The 23,327-nt window shown below is 34.3% G+C and overlaps 1 protein-coding gene across 4 annotated transcripts in view; it reads right to left on the bottom strand.

Annotated features, from left to right (window-relative positions):
• The window catches only part of LOC149422517 (methanethiol oxidase), a 475,124-nt gene that overhangs the window by 82,858 nt on the left and 368,939 nt on the right, over positions 1 to 23,327 (bottom strand). For all 4 annotated transcript variants that reach the window (XM_089633333.1, XM_089633332.1, XM_089633335.1 and 1 more), the window contains exon 5: positions 2,978 to 3,137. In XM_089633333.1, the coding sequence (XP_089489459.1) occupies positions 2,978 to 3,137 (160 nt within the window). The remainder of the gene's footprint in view (positions 1 to 2,977; positions 3,138 to 23,327) is intronic.

The following is a 23,327-nucleotide window of genomic DNA, read 5'->3' as shown; positions in this document are numbered from 1 at the left end:
CTTCTAAGTAGGATAAGAGTTGTTTTTTTAGTATTCTTTCCAATATTTTTGAAAATGCATTTAGTAGGCTTATTGGTCGGTAATTGTTTATGTCATTTTTACATCCTTGTTTAAATATTGGTATAACAATCGCTTTTTTGAGGGCTGTAGGGAATATGCTATTCGTTATAGACATGTTGACTAAGTATGTAAGTGGTTCGATAAGTTCTTTACAGAGATATTTTATTGCGTTGGTTGAGATTGTGTCCTCCCCCGAAGAAATATTTGATTTTAAAGAAGAAATTGTGTTTTTGATATCGTCAGCTGTAATTTGTTTAAAATTGAGCTGATTTCCTTGCTCAGGTGGTTCGTTTATTTGTACATCTTCGTTACATTTTGTAACTTGCTTTGCTAGATTTGATCCTATATTTATGAAAAAATTATTGACGTATTCAAGTATTTGGTCAGGATTATCAGCGTATGTCCTGGGAACATTGTTTATATTCAGCACGTCAATTGATGTAACGTTGGCAGATTTAGAACTGGTTATTTCATTTATTATTTGCCACATTTTCCTGGGATTTTGTTTACAATCTACAATTTTTTCTTATAGTAGGTTTCTTTTGTATACATAATAACTTTTTTGCAAATGTTTCTGTATCTTTTGTAGTATCTTAACATGTGTATATCGTATGGAATTTTTTTAAGTTTCTTGTGTAACTCGTCTCTTTTTCTTATGCAGTTTATAACATTCTGTGTAATCCATGGTTTAATATGTACATTTTTGTGTGAGATTTTCTTAGTAATTTTTGTGGTATTAGATAGTATATTATTCTGAAGAAGTTCTATGAAATAATTCCATGCATCATTTGTATTGTTCATACTTTGCAGTTTTTTCCAATCGGTACATTGTAGATTATGTTTAATGATATTCCAGTTGATTTCTGTTTTTTCTGTTGTTAATGGTTTTTTCTTCATTTTATTTGACTTGTTTATTTTTATTGAAAGCATAGTTGTATAATGATCGGTTATAGTTGAATTAAATACAACAGTTTGAGTAATGTCTTTTGTTTTACTCATTATATGGTCTATGCAACTTTCACTGTTGTCCACTTTTCGAGTAGGAACATTTATTAAGCTTTCCAGTCCATGGGATGCTAGCATCTGCAGATATTGAATTCGCTTAGGGTGTCCATTTTCTAAAATATTTATATTTACATCTCCAATAATAATTAGATAGAACATATTAATATTGTTCCTAAAGATATCTTTCTCCTAACCGAAGTTCCAATTTTTATACATGTGATAAGATCCTGCGTACACGGAGAAAAATGAGTGTTAATTACTTCAAATTATTGATAATCCGGTAAAAACCGGGATCGCAGGACGTTTGACCTTTTAGTAAATTCCTAATGTATCGTAAAACTTGTTCATGCACGTCCATTTGAGTTGATAATATATCACGAAGAAATGCGAAAATGTTAGTCTTTTCATGAACACGTGTTCCGATATCGTGGTAATATATATTCGTCAGTTAAAATAATGAAACCTGTTAAATCATTCTTTAAGGCCGGCAATCCCGTTTTTAATCGGATTTCCAATAATTTTCATTGCACTCGGTGTAGGTATGTTAAATGTAAATGTTAAGAAAGTCGGTAGGTACACTGAAAAAACATGATATGAAATATAGTTAATTTATTAAGAATCTGTTCAAATTATTCGTTTTACTGTTAAAAACGGGACTGGAGGCCTATAACGAATGAATTGACAAATTTCTTTACATACTATCAGTAAAGTACGAATATGTTAGGAAGTCGGAACACGTCTTCATAAAAATTATAATATTTTCGCATCTCGTCCATTATATTTACTCGGACAAGGCCACCTGCCTGAACACGTGTTCAGATATATTCTTAATGACTAATATTTTAGGAGGAAATGGTAATGCAGTCATATTTTAAACAGTATTATGATAAAATAAAAGATGTACTCATTTTTCTTCTTGTACGTTGTTTCTTGATTCCATTATCCTGTTAGATTTAGGATGGGTTGTTTCATAGAATTTGAACAATTTCATTTCCGGGTTCTGTGAAAGTTCTTGTAAGAATTGTTCAAATCCTCTGAAACAACCCGTCCTTATCAATAATTGAAGAAACTTCACTTCGAAGACATTGACAATTATTATTGAAAATAATTATCAACCGATCTACCACCATCCATTAAAATTGAAATTGATGTCCTTATAAACCGTCCAATAAATCTTTCTCTAATTATGATTGCCTAGGTACATGCTGTTACATAACCCTTTTGCACCTTCCGTCTTAGAGAGCCATTAAACAATCAATGGTCAGGTAATTAGATAAAGTTGTTAACAACTACTAGCGAGTAGTTAAGCAAGAGGTTTCAGTGTATCTCAGGTCTCAGCATCCTACGGCTAATAGTTACAGATCTTTTCAGGCATTGGCTTAGGAAACTTTGTTCGCTCCCCACTTCCTGGTTGAAAGGGTTAATTTACAATTCAAAGCGGTTCCCTACTACGAATCTTGATTCTGTTATTACAAAATGGTAATAAAAATACTATAAAATAATACAAATCCTAAAATCTAAATTCTAATTTGAACATTGAAGAAACTATTTCGTATCAAGCTTTTGTGAAAATGTATCAAATTGCCAACATAATGTTTTAATTTACCAATATTAAGATTTCAGGTCAGATTTAAATAGATTTTTTATTATTTTTTGACTAAAAGTGACAAAGTATTGTTTTATGTCGATCGTTTTGCTGTTATTTTTTCATATATCTATAAATCTATTTGTACGTCCCATTTCCGGTTCAAGATGGTGGGCATTTTGATGGTTCAGTAAAGATTAGTTTGATACATTGAATTTAAATTTAAAAAAAAAACAGTATAATGCGCAATACAGAACGTTAGCGATTAAATAAGTGGTTGAGATTGACATGAATAGAACAAACGTTAGCTCTCGCAAGGGTACCTACCTCTCATTGTGAACGTTTTCCCATCGATGAGCACAAAGTCTCCTTTACCATTGTCCTCAGCATCCCCCATGGTGGAGATCATAATGTCTCCGCTGGCGAGGCAGTGGCTCGTGTGCGGGGTCCCGCAGTTCAAAGCCTTCATATCGGCCCCGTCAATAACCTGGTACAAAAGAAAATAAAACCTTAGATACATGTTCTTTGTTAGGATGGGTGAGGTTTTGTCTGTGAGCATGTAAGTCTCTATATTGTGATTGTGATTGTAAATACAAGATCATGAATAACACGAATTAAAAAAAAAAGTTTTTTCCTATAACTATAACTCAATTACCTGTCCTTTCTGACAGTGTGGACTGCCTAAATACCTTCATCAGTGACATTAAGCAATTTAAATATATATTACCAGTCTGCTAAGAAAATTTGTGCAGTGAGAATGTTAAGTACGTTTATTTCAAGTCAATTACGGAAGCTTGCGCAGTGATCACCTGCAGTGTTCAAGGCCATAAAATCAATTTTCAACAATACATAAACCAAAAATAAAGGGTAGGTCGAAATTCTATTCGAATTCTAACTGTTAACCACAGCTCCCCAATAATTGTGTCAAATATTGATTACAGTCAACAATAAAACCATACATTGATTCGAATCCAATATTTGCGACTCCATTTTCACTTGAAGTTTTTAAGCAAAAAAATTAAAATGGAATTCCACCATCAATGAAGTGTTCCAAATGAGATAAACTTAAACAAACACTTTATTTACACAAAGTTTTATTTATTACAACGCTTATTCTTTATTCAATGGGTTATTTGCCTCAAACCTAATTAGGTTTGTTAAAATATATTTCACCGAGAAAAGGTATCAAAACTGATACATGCGAGTCTTTAGTTATCTATATACAGAATATATCACGATTATTCTATATCGCCCGGAACGCACGTCTTTTTTGTCGCGCTAAAATTTTGTTTCTGTTTCCTATTATCAGCGCTTGATAATTAACCGAAATGGGTGACAGTAACGAAATTTTGATTGGGCTTCACCTACTAACGAAAACGATTGAAAGTTTGAGTGACAAAATGTTGTTTTTTGAAAGGGAACAGAATTCCCTTAAAAATTTACTGACAACGTATGTCGGTAGTGTTATATTGTGTACATGTACATGCAGTGTCTCTTCGTCGAACGCCGCAGGTCCGATCCCCCCGGACCCGCGCGTCTTGCCCGCCGCGCCTGCCGCCGCCGCACTAGCGGTCACTACTTTACTACGCTCGCCCCCCTCCGCCCCGCAGCTCCCAACGGGGCCCAGCGACATACAGACAAACAGAGCGGCTAGCCCACCGCCTGCCACAACCCAAGCTGCCTTAGTCGGCTGCCCCAACGCTCGTAAGATTACCACGAGATCTGCTACAAAAAAGGGAAAATCGGAAGTAGACCCTCAACCTGCTACAACATATGCTTCAATGGCATCATCTGTTCCAGATCCATCGGTTCCGATGTTCGGCCCATCTAAACCGAAGAAGATGTCAACTCCCGTTGCCCAACCTACCGATACTATAACATCGAAGACTGCAGAAACCGATACGGCAGAATCCAAATCGGAAACAGAAGCCTATACCTCCACTTCGGCTAACCCCAATTGGCGCCGAGTCACGCATAGGAAAAAAAGACGACCAGTACTTCATGGTACCGCGACTGAGCATAAAGGCCTCATAGCCGTTGAAAGGCGCAAGTATATTCATGCCTGGCAATTCGATGTCAACACTACGGTCGAGGATATTGTAAATTTCCTTCTCAATATAAACAAAGAAATTGTTTACGATGTTGTCAAATTGACAGCCAAAGCTGACTACGCCTCTTTCCGGATTGGAGTCCCGGAATCGAAGCTTTCATTTTTTATGGACCCGAACATATGGCCAAATCATGTTGCATTCAATGAGTGGTTTTTTCGGAGAAACGTTGCAACCAATGATAAAACGAAACACTCTAAGAGTGAGAAGTAATTCTAACCTCTCTATCTATTACCAAAACGTTCGAGGGCTAAATACGAAATTGGCAGTATTTAAAAACAACCTATTTGCTCGAGATAGCTTAGATTTAATAGCAATCACTGAATCGTGGCTGAAACCAAGTGTGCATAATTCAGAGCTATTTCCAGAAAATTATGTTGTCTTTCGTCGTGACCGCCTCACACGAGCGGGGGGTGTCGTCCTGGCTGTTCGTGCTGATTCTGTAACCCATGCTGAGAGGATTTCTTCAATGGACCTCCCCGACACTGAATCCCTGTGGGTGAAGCTATCCTTGAAATCTTCAACTGTTTTCGTATGTGTGATATATGTGCCACCTCGTTCTTCAACTTCGTTATACTACAACATGTTCGAAAAAATAGAAAGTAATTATAATCTTCTCAGTGACAAAAATATCTTAATATTAGGTGATTTGAACCTCCCTTCCTGTAACTCCAATATTGTGAACATGTTTAACTATTTTAAATGTTTCTACGGTTTGCAAGAATATAACTTGATATGTAATGATTATAATAACACTCTGGACATAGTTTTATGTAATGCCAAGGATCTTATAAAGTGTGTTGAGAAATGTCATGACCCTATTACAAACGAGGACAAGCACCACCCTGCTTTGTCTATAAGTATTAGTGAAACTCACTCAGGTGTTGCAAATTCATGTCTAAACCCAAGTCCAATAGAAGTTCCCTCCTATCATGGAGCTAGAACCATAAACGCATGGAGATTCAACAAAGGAAATTTCCACTTATTATATGAATTGCTTTCTGAATGCTCATGGCAACCGGTCTGCCAAAGTTCAACAGATATAAATGCATTATGTACAAATTTTTACAATTCAATTTACAATATATTCGACAAGTGTATACCCATTTCCACACCTCGCACTACGGCACACAGAGTATATCCTAAGTGGTACACCAATAGTATTATTTCAAATATTAAAATTAAACATATTTTTCATAAGCGATGGAAAAAAACACGTCACAACTTGGACTATGCTAGTTTTTCAGCCTATCGCTCCATCGTAAAACATGAAATCAGTGAAGCTTTTAAAAATCATTTAACTTCAATGGAAGAAAAATTATCTATCGATCCCAAACAGTTTTGGAAGTACATTAAGGATCTAAAAAAATCCAACAACTCATTTAAGTCTATGATTCTTGACGGAGAGGAATTGACTACTGATGATAAAATCGCAAATAGTTTTGCGACCTTTTTTTCATCTGTTTACAAAAATGTCCAACCAACTCTCAATATTGACTCTACCCTTCACACTGTACAGATTGGGCCCTCATTCGACCTGGTCAGTATTTCAGAAAAAGATGTAAAGGAGGCACTCTCAAATTTAAAGAAACCTCACTCCATCGGTCCTGACAATATTCCAACATTTATACTAAAGGGTTGTTCCGACCTTTTAATACCACCATTATGTCATCTCTTCAATGTTTGCCTAAAAAACGGGATTCTCCCAGACATCTGGAGATTAACTAAAATAACCCCTATCTACAAGAAGGGAGATAAACGCGATATCCGGAATTATCGACCAGTTGCCGTTCTATGTTCCATCATGAAAATATTCGAGAAAATTCTACATAAATATATACTTAATCACGTTAATCCAATTCTTGATGACCGTCAATATGGTTTTAGACCCCAGATGTCAGTAACATCAAACCTCTTATGCATCTCAGATTTCTTATCACAAACTCTCGACAATCGGGGACAGGTGGATGTTGCTTATTTCGACCTGGAAAAAGCATTCGACAAGGTTGACATCGACATTCTTCTAAATAAGCTAGCTTCATTTGGTTTTTCCAAAAGACTACTCTGTTTTTTTGCTTCATATTTTCGAAATCGTAGACAGTTTGTTTATTATAAGGGTTCCAGTTCTTTGGAATTCACAGTTTTTTCTGGAGTTCCTCAGGGGTCTATCCTTGGACCACTTCTGTTTCTGATTTTTATCAACGATATTGGTTCAGTCATCACACATTCGCTGTATTTACTATTTGCAGATGACTTGAAACTATATCGTTCAATAAAAAACCATCTTGACTGTATTCTCCTTCAACGTGACATTGACTGCGTCTCAAACTGGGCCAAAATAAATGGCTTGAACTTCAGTACACCCAAGTGCAATATCGTCTCGTATACAAGATCAAAGAAACCGCATGTATTTGAATATACAATCAATGAAATTATTCTCCAACACCTAAATCAAATCAAAGATCTAGGAGTTATTTACGACAGCAAACTAACCTTTCACCAACACATCGATGATTTAATAAGCAGAGGATACAGGCTTCTCGGCTTCGTAATTAGAAACTCATATCCGTTTCGTAACACAAAAACACTGACGTTATTATATAACACACTAGTCCTAAGTGTACTTGAATCAAACTCGATCATCTGGGCTCCACATGAATTAACATACACTTTACGCATTGAAAGAGTCCATAAAATTTTTTTAAGGTTTTTATTCTCGCGGCTCTATGGACGTTACCCTTGGCTTTACCCATCGATTTATATATTAGGCATGACCAATTACCACTCCCTAGAGACACGTAGAGGTATTGCTTTGCTTAAATATTTTTTCCAACTAATAAACGGTCACTTATCTAATAATGAGATACTGGCCCAATTAAATTTTTTTGTACCAGAGTCTCACTCTCGAGGACGTCATCACAATCTTCTATATAGTAGAGCAAGCCGCACTAATTTATTAATGAACTCACCTGTGGGGAGAGCTACGTGCTTTTTGAATGCGGTAGATAAGAAATTAGATTTATTTTTTGTGTCCTATAGCGCATTTACGAGATTTTTGGCATTGCATATACACTGCATAAATGGTACAATTATAACGTCTTAGGCTTTATTACCTGTAATTGTTATAAATAAATGTACAAATTATATATATAAATAAATAAATAAATAAATAAAAAAAATAATTTTAATGTGTATTTAATCGCACATACTAGAAATAAAAACAATCAAAAATCATCATTAGTTCGACCGGAATTTGGTACCTTCCGCTATCTGGACGTAATATAATATTGAATGGTTATTCTATATTTAACATTTCATGGAACGCATTTCTTTTAAAAATACAATTTAAATAAAAATAGTCTATAATTGTAAGAAATTTCATAAATGATTATAATACCACACAAATGATTTCACTTGTTGACCGGTTTTGAAAACACCATTCCTAGGGCACAAAAAGTAAAACGGTAAAAAAATTGGATTGGTACAGATACAGATTTGTATTCTTTTGTAGAACAGACAAATTATGTGTTAGGTATGTATATTAAAATTGGTTAAACTTCTTTTAAAAATTTACTTCCACAGTAACTAAACACATATTTCTGACTCGATGCTTTCAAAAAAAAAAATACAAATGAAAATTGAAATCGAAACCTTTTAAGGACGTAAATCCTTTTAACCCGACATCGCGAAACTGATTCCAGTCTCCCATCAATCAATCAGGATCCATTTATCCACGAACCCAAGAAACCTGTCAATCACGTTTATGGAAAAATCAAGCATTCTTACCTTCGAATCAGAAAAGTGTCTATCAAAACTTTTCATATGCATAAATTGCTACATAAAGTAAGAGATTCGAGATTTCGATAAAAGAATCTTTCAGTCGTAAACTTCGAATGATTGACAAGCACTTAACTTGAAAAGGTTTATCTTTATTTTGTATTTTTGACTTGTTATATGGGAAGTGTACTGGAACATTTTCGAGACGATGATAATGATAGTTTTTCTTGATGTTATTGTATTAAAAACATAATAATAATGTCATTGAAGACTTTCATTGTGGTCTAAAGAGGTGAGTTTCATTCAGGAGGTACGAATCCAATAGAGTTAAATGCTTTATTCAAATTCAACCAATTCTAATTTATTTTGGATATCGCCTTTTTTTGTCAATTTTTTAAATAAAGGAAAAATGGAAAAAAATTCGGGAGATGATTCTGTGTAATGGGAAAAGTAAAAAAGGTTAATAACTTTTTTCGAATTACACTTTTTTTCCCTACCTAAAAATGTTTTTCATAGAAGAATATTTATATTTCAATACAAAAAAATTCCACTATTTTGACCAGAAAACTACATCAAAAAGTTGGAACTTCGAGAATTTTTACTTTTTCTATCATATAGAATATCATTTCGAAGATAGGGCTCTTTACTCCCCTGATACCTGGTATTCATGTATCCATACATATTTTAAAAAGAAATATTTTTTGCTTTTTTCCACGCCAGCGGGTGATCAACTTCACCCGAAGTAAAATAAGATCAGCCCACGGAAAACATAAGAAAAAAAACCAATATTCCCAGGTAACGATTAATCTGACAGTATTTGATAATTTCCTGTTACCATCATTGTAAGCGAAAGGTTGTTTGTGCAACGATGGAGGACTTAGCCAGCTGAGGAATTGAACTCACGAACCCGACACATTTGTCAACTACAACGATTTTATAAAGGAGATATTGTTTATGAACACTTAAATAAGGGCCACGTTAAAAACTACAAAAGTATTATTATCAAACTTTAACTCCATACAAGCCATTAAACTGTTATACATATCTCTAGTTAGAAGCATAATTGAATTCAACTCAGTAGTTTGGTCTCCCTCTTACAAAATTCACATTAATAACATTGAGCAAATACAAAAAAAATCTACGTTTTATAAATTATAAATTAAATATCCCACTAGAAGACTTACAATATAATTTCTTATTAAATACTCTAAAAATACACACATTGGAAGACAGGCGTAAAATAAACGACTTAACTTTTTTATTCAAGTTTCTAAACTCTAAATTCAACTGTTGCGAACTTCTGCAACTCATAAACTTACGAATACCTACAATAACAACACGACAAAATACACTGTTCATTTAAACGCTTGTTTTATCTATACTACTACCTGTAATTTCGTTATAAATAATTCTAAATATATTTTATCATATTATAGTTCTAAAAATCAATAATTAACAAGATATAAAAAATTACCCTAAATTGCGATTTTAAAATGGTAATGGAGCATTTATTCGTTTTCCGGCAGGATAGAATAAAATGGCCAAGGTAGGATCAAAAAGTGTTTAAGCTGTGGACCTTTTATAACACAATCAATTATTCATTGGCAATGAATTTATAAGGGTATAAGGGTACTTACGGATGTAGAGGATCATTCACTTGTTGGGATTCACTGATTCACTTGGATTCCACTGTAATTTTGGTTTTAGCGAAATATTATTTATTGCGATGCGTTAAGATGATTTTGATTGTTTCTTGCGATAAGATACGTTATGGCTAATGATGTTCCCTTCGCGTCACGGCGGTTGGTTTTGCACTGACTGATTCCCGGACAAAGAGGAGAGGTATGAAGGAGAGGAAAACGGGGTTCAGGAACAAAATTCATTGCCATAAACAATTCGCAATTACACGACAATTAGCCATTATTTGGCGTAAACATGCTCCCCGCCTTGACAGAATGGTCAAAACAAACCAACATACGATAACAAAAACAAAATAAATAACTGCTATAGAATAACATGGTGTTTTCACTGTTCAAGACGTGTGTCTATTGCGAGTAAAAAAAATATAATAATGTAAAAAAATAAGAAATAAAGTAATTAGAAAAATAACAATCAGATGTATGTGTGCATACTTCTAAAATAACTAGGCTAACTAATGAAAAACAAAGGCTTATTGATTTGGTAAAGGGCGAACCTTTACCACAGGACGCTTGTAAGATCCTGCCTTGGTTCGGACAAGTACCACTCGAACAATACCATCCTTGCCTGGATAAACTTCATCTATAATACCTAATGGCCAGTGCAGAGGTGGTGCGTTGTCAGCCTTTAATAGCGTACCCTTTTGTACAGGATTAACTGGAGTGTTCCATTTTAACCTAGTTTGTAAAGAATTCAAGTACTCTATCTTCCAACGTCTCCAATAGTTCTGAACCATGTGATCTAACATAGATTTTCTTTTAAGTAATCCGACTGGTTCTTGGGACACGTCTGCAGAAGGCAATGGAGTTAAATAGGTTAATGTGAGGAAATGCGCTGGGGTAAGTGCCAACGGTTCCAATGGATCAGAACTCAATTGAGACAGAGGACGAAAGTTTAATAAAGCTTCAATCTGAGCTAAGATAGTGGACAATTCTTCGTAGATAAGGAGCTGCTCTCCTATTACTCGGTATAAGTGTGTTTTCACACTTCGGACATTGACTTCCCAACTACCACCGAAATGAGGGGCACTAGGTGGGTTTAATTTCCAGTGGACTCGATATTCTGATAGGGTATGTGAAAATGCGTATTTAAATTGTTCAGAACTCAGTAAATGATACAAATCATTTAAATATGATTTGGCACCGATGAAAGCAATTCCATTATCCGAATATAATGTACTGCAAGGTCTTCGTCGTAAAATAAAACGTTTAAAGGCGTTTAGAAAGCAATCTGTGCTGAGATCAGAAACAAGTTCAATATGCACGGCTTTAGTGACGGGACATATGAATAAACCCATGTAAGCCTTTAAGCGACGAGTTCCTCTTTGTTGATTCATTGTGATTGCGATAGGTGCTGCATGGTCTACGCCCGTATGTAAAAATGATTTTGATTGTTTCACCCGGCACTCAGGCAAGTCTCCCATAATCGGAAAATTGGCTTTTGGGTTGGTTTTGAAGCAGGTGTTGCACAGGTGTACACGTTTTCTAATCAAGTTTCTAGCGGAAAGTATCCAATATTTTTGACGTAGCAAAGATATTAAAAGCTGTGGTCCAGCATGTAGATATTTATCATGGTGATAATCGATGAGGATGGTCGTGACGTGTTCCTTACTTGGCAACAAGATCGGATGTTGAGAATTGTAGTTCAGATCAGAATTTTTCAATCTGCCTCCAACACTAATAAGAATAATGTCTAAAAATAGTCTTAATTTTCTTAATGCAGGGGCTAAGTAACGTTGCTTTTGTAAATTCTTTAGGTCATTCTCAAAATGAACTACTTGTACATCACATACTATGGCCCTCTCAGCAACTTCTAAATGATTTGATGTTATTTTGAGTTTTTTGCGATGAGATACGATGAGTTGCGTTGCGTTTCGTTGCGTTGCGTTGCGTTTCATTGCGTTACGTTGCGGTGAGCTGCCATGCGATGTGATGCGATGCGATGCGTTGCGTTGCGTTGCGTTGCGGTGCGATATGATACGTGTTGATGCGATGCGATGCGATGCGGTGCGATGTGATGCTTGTTGATGCGAAGCGATGCGATGCGGTGCGATGTGATTAATGTTGATGCGATGCGATGCGATGCGGTGCGATGTGATTAATGTTGATGCGATGCGATGCGATGCGGTGCGATATGATGCGTGTTGATACGATGCGATGCGATGCGGTGCGATGTGATGCTTGTTGATGCGAAGCGATGCGATGCGGTGCGATGTGATGCATGTTGTTGCGATGCGATGCGACGCGGTGCGATGTGATCCTTTTTCTAGCATCAAACGATGACGTAAAGCTACTTGATAAGATTCTCCTTGCATTTCTGGAGGATCCTTAAATGGGATGTTAACTATACATCTACCTGACGGATCTCTGATGGTAGATTGAACATAAATTGCATCATGGACATTTTCTTCCGGTGATTGTGATTCACACTCTGTGACCTTTTCCAATTGACAGAATTTTGCAATAAGTTCTTCAACCGATGGTTCTGTCGTTGTGCAAAATGAGTTACCAAGGGAATAAGAACTTTCGATAGTAGGTGCATTTCCTATTATTATATATCCTAAGCTGGTCTCAATGGCACTTGGTAATAACCGTGTGCCTTTTACCTTACCGGGTAATATTATTTGGCCAAATAAATTGGCTCCGATGATTGCATCTATGACCCCTGGGGTGTGGAATTCGTCATCAGCAAGTGGTAATTCATTTAAATAAGATAAAGCGTTTAGATTTAGCGATGATGCTGGCAGCTGAGTTGTGATGCGATCTACGACCAAAGGTCGAATGGAGAAAGATACTTTATTGTTGTAACGAGACTCAAACCTCAAATTAGTGACTCCTTTAACGCGTTGAGCAACATCCCCTATTCCTCTAATCGTGGCGTGATTGCGATTTGGGAATAAATGTAAGCCAAGGCGTTGGCAACATTCCATTGTAATGAAATCGTTTTGCGATGCGCTATCGATTAGGACACGTATTTTCTGATAATTATTCCTAAAATCAAGAACATTAATGGATGCGGTCCCTAATAGTATGGTTTGATTCGGAGAAAAAACGTTTGCATCTCCATTATTCAGAGTGCACAATGTGACATTATCGGATAGATTTTCAGATTCACGCTCGGAATTTTCCGCTAAATCTTGCTCATTAGAGTGAGAAGAGTCGGATGCTGTTGTATTAAAATGTAATAGAGAGTGATGATTTTGATTACAATATTTGCATCGGTTTTCCGATTTACATTTATTAGCAAAGTGCATTTTACTAAGACAATTTCTGCATAGATTTTGTTTTTGAGCAATTTCAAATCTATTCTTAGGAGATGCTTTTAAAAATGTTGGGCATTTATAAATTGATGTATGATCTGATAGGTTACATACAGCGCACTCGTATTGTTTTATTTTACTGTTTGTTACACTAACAAATGCTTGGCTATATTGCTTCTTAAGTGAGTTTTTCTCCATGCGCTGTTGCGATTTACATTCCGGTAATGCAGATGTTCGCTGTAATATTTTTGCGTGCTCACGCAAAAAAATCACGAACTCTTCATATGAAGGTGTCTCAGATCTCCTTACTGACGATTCGAATGCCATAGCTGTTTCCTTATCTAATTTTTGAGTTCCTATATAAAGGAAGAAATATTGTAATAAATTCGGAATTTTTAATTGTTGTAACGCCGAAATTGACGAATGAAACTGATCTATAAACGCTTCTAAATTGGATGCTGTTGGAATAGTTATTTGTTTAATGTTTAAAATTTGATCGAAATAATACGCTGCGTGTGCTCGATTATCTTCATATTTCTCTATTAAAGCATTCCAAATAATTTCATAATTATCAGCTGTTGTTGGAATCCCAACACAAATATTTAATGCTTTATCAGACAATGAACCGACCAAAAATTGTACTTTTTCTGCGTTAGAGAGATCTGTGTTTTCGTGAATAATATTTTTAAACGTTTCATAATAAATTTTCCAGTTCATTAAATTCCCATTAAAGCCGGGTAGCGTTAACTTTGGTAACTTTAGATTATGTTTTGGTTGGGTAGTAGATGACGACTGATTCATATTTTCACTATTCATTTGCCTGGCGGTTAGTTGAATAATGGCGTAAATTTCGTCAAATGATTGTTCCATTTGAAAATTGGGAATATATTCCGAATTTATTTTAAGGTTGAGCGTGTTTATTTTAATAACCATTTCTGAAAATTCCTTCCTAATCTCTGGTAACAATGTGGCGTTTGCGCAAAAAGTGTTTTTTGACGATGTCGTCTTCAAATTTTTCATGCTATCAAATATTCTCTGAGCTCTTGAAAAGAATGAATTTTGACGAGCTTCCAATAACTTAATTTCTCTATTAATTTCTACATTTGACGTTTCGTTAGTCATTTTTATGATAAATAATATAATAACAATAAATCGTTTAATTACAATAAATAATGCGAGATCTTACTGTACAAAACTATCTACCCTACCCACATAAATAATTCGACACGTATTTAACGATGAAACACAATATCGTGGATAAATGCGTAAATACGTATTATAATTACGAGATGCGCTGGTTCATATCTCTACATAATAATGTATGTGGCTCGAATTGACCAAATGTTTAAGCTGTGGACCTTTTATAACACAATCAATTATTCATTGGCAATGAATTTATAAGGGTATAAGGGTACTTACGGATGTAGAGGATCATTCACTTGTTGGGATTCACTGATTCACTTGGATTCCACTGTAATTTTGGTTTTAGCGAAATATTATTTATTGCGATGCGTTAAGATGATTTTGATTGTTTCTTGCGATAAGATACGTTATGGCTAATGATGTTCCCTTCGCGTCACGGCGGTTGGTTTTGCACTGACTGATTCCCGGACAAAGAGGAGAGGTATGAAGGAGAGGAAAACGGGGTTCAGGAACAAAATTCATTGCCATAAACAATTCGCAATTACACGACAATTAGCCATTATTTGGCGTAAACAAAAAGGATAGGAAAAATTGAATTAGGTTAAGTTGGTAAAATATAGAGCGGGGTTGTACGCTATCTTGCTCTTTGCTCTTTACACAAACTGACAGGATCAAAGAGATGCTGCCACATACGATTTTTGAGTTGAGGGCCGTGGTACAGATGACAAAAAATTGCTCGTTCATGTATAAACCTAATTTTCCCTTTCCAAAGTTTCAGACAAAATATTATTATGTTTTTACGTGAAATCCAATTTCAAAGCGTACTCCTTTTATTGGTAAATATCTATCTCTTTCCAATTCGAGAATCGGTTGCTGGTGTTGAAAAAACTCGTCCACAAACAAATTATGAAAAACTCACCAATTCTTCGCCTATATAATTGAGCAAACGAATAGATACCGACATTTTTTCACATAACTAATTCGATGTTAACACACCTAACAATTTGATCAATTTTAGATAATTTAAAACAAAACTAATAACAGGTTGTTTCACAGAATTTGAAAAATTCATCAAAATCAATTTTCAAGTTTGGTAAAAGTTATTTTCAAGTTCTGTTAGTATTTTATTAATGGCTGTTGTATCATAAACCTAAAATACTAACAAAACTTGAATAGAACTTCCACAGAACTTGAATTTTAATTTAGTAATTTGATGATCTGTTCAAATTCTGTGAAACAACCCTATAAACAGTTATCGTGATAAATAAATGTTATCAATAATTATTGGAACCTACCATTGTTCATTACTATTCATTAAATAATCAATTTCATTTAAGCCAATTTCATTTATGTGGAAAATAAATACATACATTTTTTTCGAAGGTTGCAAATACTTATTGTGAAATTATATGTTAATGTTAAACACAAGGCTCGTTATATTCTACGTGTTCATAGATGGCGTTAATTAATTTTATTACAATACGGTTTTCGCATTGCAATATTAACAAATACAAGTATTGCTTTGCAAGGACGATTGGTTTCGGAGAATTTGAACAATTCTCCAAATTTAAAAGTTAATTTTTAAATTCTGTGAAAGATTTTTTCAAGTTCTGTTATTATTCCAGTTCCTTCAAGCTACTATACTATAATGATATCATAACAAAACTTGAATAGGATTTTCGCAGAACCTGAAAATGAACGTTAAAATTTGATGAATTGTTCAAATTCTCTTAAACAATCAGTCCTCAGAAATTATTTGTTTACGCAATATGAATATCAATAAATATTTATTTGGTATAAAAATTCTATTCTCTCGAAAAAGGCACAGAAACACAATATTATACCGATGATTCCATCCAATATTGTATTTGTATGCTTTTTGATGCGTTTTTTTGCGGAAAAAACAGTTTATTCATATTCATATTTATATTGTGTCTATACGGGCTCAATGAAATAATTTGTCTTAATATTGTAGAGCAATAACTTGAAAAAGGCGTATTTAAAAAAAATAAATAATTGACGCCATTTATGAACACGTTGAATATAACGAGCGTCACGTTTAACCTTAAATGAAAAATACACTTTGAAATACACCATTTTTATTGAAATAATACATGACAGTCATCCAGGTTTTACTTATCTCATTATTCGTCAGGGCTTATACATGAAATAATTATAATTAATTGGAGACATATATGCATAAGAAAACAATACAGTGAGACATAGAGATACAAATTGCGTAGACAGTATAAAATACCTTGGTGTTATATTAGACAAATATCTTAGATGGGACGGACACATAGATCTAGTTGCCACAAAGGTTAGAAAGCTTTCGTACATGTTTATGACAATCAGAAATATCTTACGTAAAAAAGAATTTAAACTCATCTATGATGCTATGTGTGGGTCACTTCTAGACTATGCATCCTTAGGTTGGGGTGGGTGTGCAAAAACTGTTTTGGACAAATTGGCAATAGCTCAAAAATCACTACTAAGGGTAATCCTAAAAAAAACATTTAGATATCATAGCGATGCACTATTTGAAGAGTTCCGAGTTCTGGATGTTAGACAACTATACATGAGAAAATTAATTTTAAACACCCATCAACAACGCCACCTCTACCCATCTATTAACCACTCTCACGACACCCGCCACTTACGGAGAAATCCAATTGTACCACTCATAACTAAAACATCTCTCGTTCAAATACACTTCTCATTCTTAGGTCCAAAACTATACAATTTCATGCCTGATGCTTGGAAAAAGGAAAACACAGCTATTCTTCATAAATTGACCACTAATTGGTTTCATCAATTAGGTAGAAAGGAGAGTGAACTTTTACTACACAAAAAATGAAATCAAACACAAACCAAAAACAACAACAATAACTCCAAAAAAAAAAACCATGTAAAAGATACCTTTATGTTCTAATCTTTATCATTATGTGTATATATGTACCTACCTAGTACTTTTAAATTAGAATGCTACCCATGCAGCAGTTAATCTTATGTTAAATTGGATATTTTATTTTATTCTATTTCTTCTCTTTGTTATTCATATTTATAAAAAAATATGTTAGTAGGCTAAGGCACCAGTTCATAGTACATATACCTATTATTTCATAATTATTTTAATACTATACTTATCAAACAACTTATCAAAAATTTTATTGTTTGTTTTTGGGGTGTTATGCCGTGTTGCGCTAACTCCTTCTTTAGCCGACGTTTCGGACAGCGTTGCAGTGTCCATCATCAGGGCAAATCCGGTAGATCCGAAGATGTGGACCTGCCCGGATCTGCCCTGATGATGGACACTGCAACGCTGTCCGAAACGTCGGCTAAAGAAGGAGTTAGCGCAACACGGCATAACACCCCAAAAACAAACAATAAAAATGCTTTTGGCCGTGAGAATCTAAAAACTTAAAATGTTAATACTCATCCTAATTTGACTGTCCTAAAACGGGAATCCTCCTAGTTGGGCAGTCAAAACATTTCTTAAATAATGTAAACAGTGTATAATCTTTTACTAAATAAAAAATAAATAAAAATAGAACATTATTTTTTTTCCATTGGTATTATTTTCTTATGTATTTATTTTTTTACATTAACCCCACACGGGAGGTCACTAGGAAAATAATTTCCCTCGGGGCCAATGTCATCTTTGAGGATGCTGCGTGGAGGGTCTTTTTAAGTATGAGGGGTGGGTAGGAATCTAGGGATCAGTGTGTCCAAGAGTGACGGACGTATGAATTTACCAGAGAATATTTCTTCTTTCATTGTAACCGCAGAGCAAGCGGGTTTCTCCCGACTACCTAAGAGGTATCAAGCCCCTTTAAGTGTAGACTAGCTGACGTGTACCCGGCGTTGTATATATATATATATATACCTATAGAAGAAATTCTCTAAATGATAGTGAAAATCTTATCAAAATCCGTTGCTTCTAAGCGCACAAACAGACAGACGCGCTAGCGACTTTATTTTAGTATAATAGGGAAGATATTCAAAATCATCAAGTCATCAAGGGTCAGCGAAGTATTTTTACTAAAGTTAATTTGAAGTATTGGCGAAGCTTGAAGCAGGCAAAACTGGATAACTGTCATTCATTAATTCATTAAAAGTGGACTATTACAAAATGTGTTTTTCATTTAAAAAATAAATATAGCCAGAATTGGGGTGTTTTCTTCATTTGATGCTTAAGGCGATGCCATACGTAGTAATGCAAAATCATGTGTTTTTGGTTTGAACATTTGATCGCCTAGAAATGTTTCAGATTTTTTAACTTTAATTAAATACTGCGAGTAGAATACATCTTGGCTTTTGAAATAATCGAGTATTTTTTAGACAAGTCTTTTTATAAACCCAGAAAAAAAAATGTACAAGACCTATGAAAACTGCTTTAAAGATCAAAATCTCCTACTTACGAACCCATTTTCGGTTATAATTTTATTGTATAGTGTGGCAAATTAAGTATTAATCATTAATAAATGATCAAAAAAAATTAAATATTTATGTCTGAACATCCACAAAATAAAATAAAAGGCACTTTTTGGCCATGTTTTTTTCTTGCATAAATCAAAACAGGCGGATGGTGTTAAGCGGAAATTTAAACCTTACCGCCATCTACGTAAGGGTTGTTATTGATAGCGGCTCAATTTAAAATATTACACGACGTAGTGCATCGCCTTAAACCAAAACATATATGTGTATTTAAAGTAAATACTAAGCTATTGTAATACCATACATCAGTAAGCAGTACAGTTTTTTTACAATTTATAGTTTTACAATGTATGCTTACTTAAGACACATCACAGTATCATTGATACACGCTTTTACGTTGTTACTTTAAGGCATATGGGTCTTAGAGTTATACATCTGGGGGTCAATGCCAGAAGTTCCTACTTAATAAATTGGACAGTTGAGTAAGTCATTAAACAGTGCTTTAAAACAATCTTAATTTTAATGCTACAAATAACCCCCGTCAGAAACTAAAGTTAAATGAAATTGCAGCCTATCTAATGTGAATATATTTTTATGTGTATTTTGTGAACAATTCTCAATGTAATATCATTCATACTTAAGGTTTGGGTAAAATGAATAATAAATTTTCAACAGCCAGTGTATTTTTTTTTTTAATAAAATATACGATATAACTCAATTGAGCAACGATTTTTCGTGTTTGAATTGGAGAATGGCGTCATTATGGTTCATAAGGTGTAAAATTTTATTAATTGATGTACATAAAAATTAACAAATAGTTCTAAATCTAGAAGATAAATTTATGTAACATAATATTATTAAGAAAATAAGAAAGATAATTATAAACTTAACATAAATACTGTAATGGTTTTTAAACGTAGAAAACATAAGATATAGAAATAAAAATAAATGTACTTTAGGTAAGAAATAATATAAGGTAGGTACAGATAATGTTGTAAATTGTTCAAAGATAGAGCTGGCAATATTGTATGCAATGGGCACTTAATAAACTGCAACAACAATAAACACATACAAATCAATCAATCGCACTCCCGGAACACAATAGAATATTTCGAAGCTCATAAAATAATTTTACAAAGTTAGAACTTTATCTTGGGGAGTCCAATACCAGAATGAATTGTCAAGCCATAGACGGTTCCCATCACGCCGCCTGTCTATGCAGTGGAAGTAGGTACCACTACCAATATTTACTAGACATTTTACTAAATTAAATTTGGTGCACGTACTCTGTGGCAGACCTATTAGCTCCGTGGCTCAGCTGTACTCCCGAGAAGTATGAAGATATTTCGACTTTTAGACTCCTGACAGTCTAAACCTCTAATTTAATAAGGAATTTAGACATTTACAGATGAAAGAAAATGTTTATCTTACTTTGGGCATACGTACACTCCCATACTTCTATAGGTTAAACGGTTCCATGATAACTCAACACAGTGACAATTTTATTTTACACATTTTATTAACTCTTCTGAAAAACCGTTCGTGTACCAGTGACAAGAATTTTATCCCGCCGACCAACAAATTTCACCCTAGTTGAAAATTTTTGATATGCGATTTAAACCTATATACCATGAGAAAGTGCGTTTTTATTTTTACAGAATCGCTTGCACTTAACACAATTTTGAGTTAATTTTGATTCCTCAAAAGGGGTCTGGTGTTTCAAAAGTTAAAATTATATATTTGCGGCACGGTCGTGGTCATACTTTCAGTATCACCCTGGTGAAAAATCACCACTCAGAATCGAAATGCTGCTTGAAACGAGTCGTGTTTGGTAACCAAATTTTAATAGCCAGGTACTTTCCCAACTTCCTCTTCCCCATATCTTTTTTTTATTCGTATATTCAGCCTCATAATATAACCAAGTGCGGATGTCATAGTCTCGCTGACTCCAGACAACTGGAAGCAGTCAGAACTATCGTGCAATACTCACATGAAAAACAAAATTGTATGTAATGTCGACTGCAAAGACTTCATACATTATTTCACTAATATACGGATTGGGTTTTTTAAAATGTGGTGGAGTAAATAAAACAAACTATCACAATCACAATACAACGTATATTAAATGCAGCGTGTTGCAAACCACTTGCTAAGCAGTGATTAAATTGTTGTCCAAATTGCTAACTAAAACCCCGCATACAACAAGCATAGCTGAGCGACTCCAACACTATTGCAAAAGCAAAGAGTGATTAATATGACCTAATCGAGAGGCAATCAAAGCTCTGGCTGTCTATTGGCCTAGTCATTAATTAGACGTTGATAACAAACGCATTCCGACTAAATTCTCGGTACTGTATCGAGGTATCTCTAGTCCACGGTGAGCCTGGCATTCTGTGTTTGAGTAGGACTACTCATCTGCCTGTGAGAGGACATTGTATTTTGTATCTATAAACCATAGTGATATTATGGATATTAGCGTAATGATTAACTTGGACTAGCTGGACACGCTTATAATCAATTGTTTAAAATTGAACCGCTTCAATATAATATCTTCATCATTGTATGATGTAAATTCAAAAACCCAATATTCATCAATAAACTAACCTAACCTAACCCTGTACAAATCTCAAGCACGCCCAACAATATAATTCGGGAGCCACCTCTGGGTTGGAGCCCTAAAATACATTCTTTATTTATATATTTTAATGTATTGGGAAAACAAACAGTTTTAGAATTTTATGTAAATAATTACATTTTACATGTTGCATTAATCATTGAAGTTTCCACATAATATTCATGTTACATACAGAAAAAAAAAACATAAACAACACCTTAATGAGAATAACTTAAATATCTCAGATATCTTGCACACCTTAATGAAAATGACTGAGATATCTTATACAGAGCAGTGGGAGAAAGTACGTTATTAAAATTTTGATTTTATTTTCTCTAATATGCATTTAGTTAACAGAACCAAGGACAAGTGGAAAATATCGGCGTCTGAAAATATATAATTGTATTTTGTGCATGTCCTTCTGAAAAATGAATGTTTATTTATTTATTTATTTTGTAAGAAACAAACAGCTTTTATATAATGTAAAATGATAGATATTAATATACAAGTTAACTGAAGTCACAGAAGTTTCTTATGTTAAAGTTCATTAGAAATGAAGTTTTAGTATCTTAAAATTAATTTGGTGTTAAAGGAAGGGGAAAGGAAGAGGAAAATAGGAAGAGGATAGGAGATGCTGCCGATACATTACATACTCTCATATTAATAATCGATCGTACGCATTACTTCATATGGATGCTGTAAAATTTTGTATTATATTGTGCAAATTTACGAGGGATTGGGGAATACTGTTGTGTGAAGTTAGTTTTTGAGTGTGGGATGTGGAATAGTTTGTTCGACTGTATGTCTCCAACTGGACAGTGGAAATGAACATTTTCCAGAAGATAGTCGTTGTCAACAGCGTCGTGGATAATTTTTGGTCGGATATATCCTTCTATCTTAAATTTAAGATTATGAAACAAACATGCATGATAATAATAATAGCACATTATAAACTGCGCGCCATTAAAATACTGCTTCGAAAATCGACGCGTCCGAAAAATAAGATCAAAGAGCAACCCATGCTGTGCGTTATAGAATCAGCACAAAATACTTCATACAAAAAAAAAAAAAAAACCAACACAATCCCCCTGACGGTAAAATCTTATAACCTGCGCCAGAACAATACGATCTATTTGTGTCGCGATAGACAATATTTAATGCCACGCTCCGGCAGCTGAACTTTGCACGATATGACATTATTTTTCTTCAGTGGTTAATAGTAAAATGTTGTACATTTTTATTTTTTTGTTCCTGCGTTTCTCCAGTCGGTTGTTTTTCATGGCATTTGTGAATCTATAAAAATTATGTTAAGTCGCAAGTAATGAATATAATAAAGCAGTTGACAAATAATTGTCATGCAGTTATTCTTGTTAGTTTAACCTAATATTCTACAATGGCGACAAACAGTGTCATAAATCAAATGTATTACGAGTTGGTGTGAAAAGTGGCTTGAAATAAAGGATGAGGGAAATCCGTAAAATTTTATAAAATAGGTATAAAAATATAATAACTTCTCTTGATATTCTGAACCTCGAACCTTGAACAACGAACCGTAACTGATTTTTGTTGATATTATTTAACAGTGTTTCATAATCCCCTCTTCCCAAGCCAATCAACCATTTCATTATTAATGGAACGATG

This window comes from Hesperophylax consimilis, chromosome 7, assembly GCF_061612785.1.
Source record: "Hesperophylax consimilis isolate HC1 chromosome 7, BYU_Hcon_1.0, whole genome shotgun sequence".
NCBI lineage: Eukaryota > Metazoa > Arthropoda > Insecta > Trichoptera > Limnephilidae > Hesperophylax > Hesperophylax consimilis.
The sequence above is the reverse complement of the archived record's forward strand: the minus strand, read 5'-3'. Positions and strand labels throughout refer to the sequence as shown.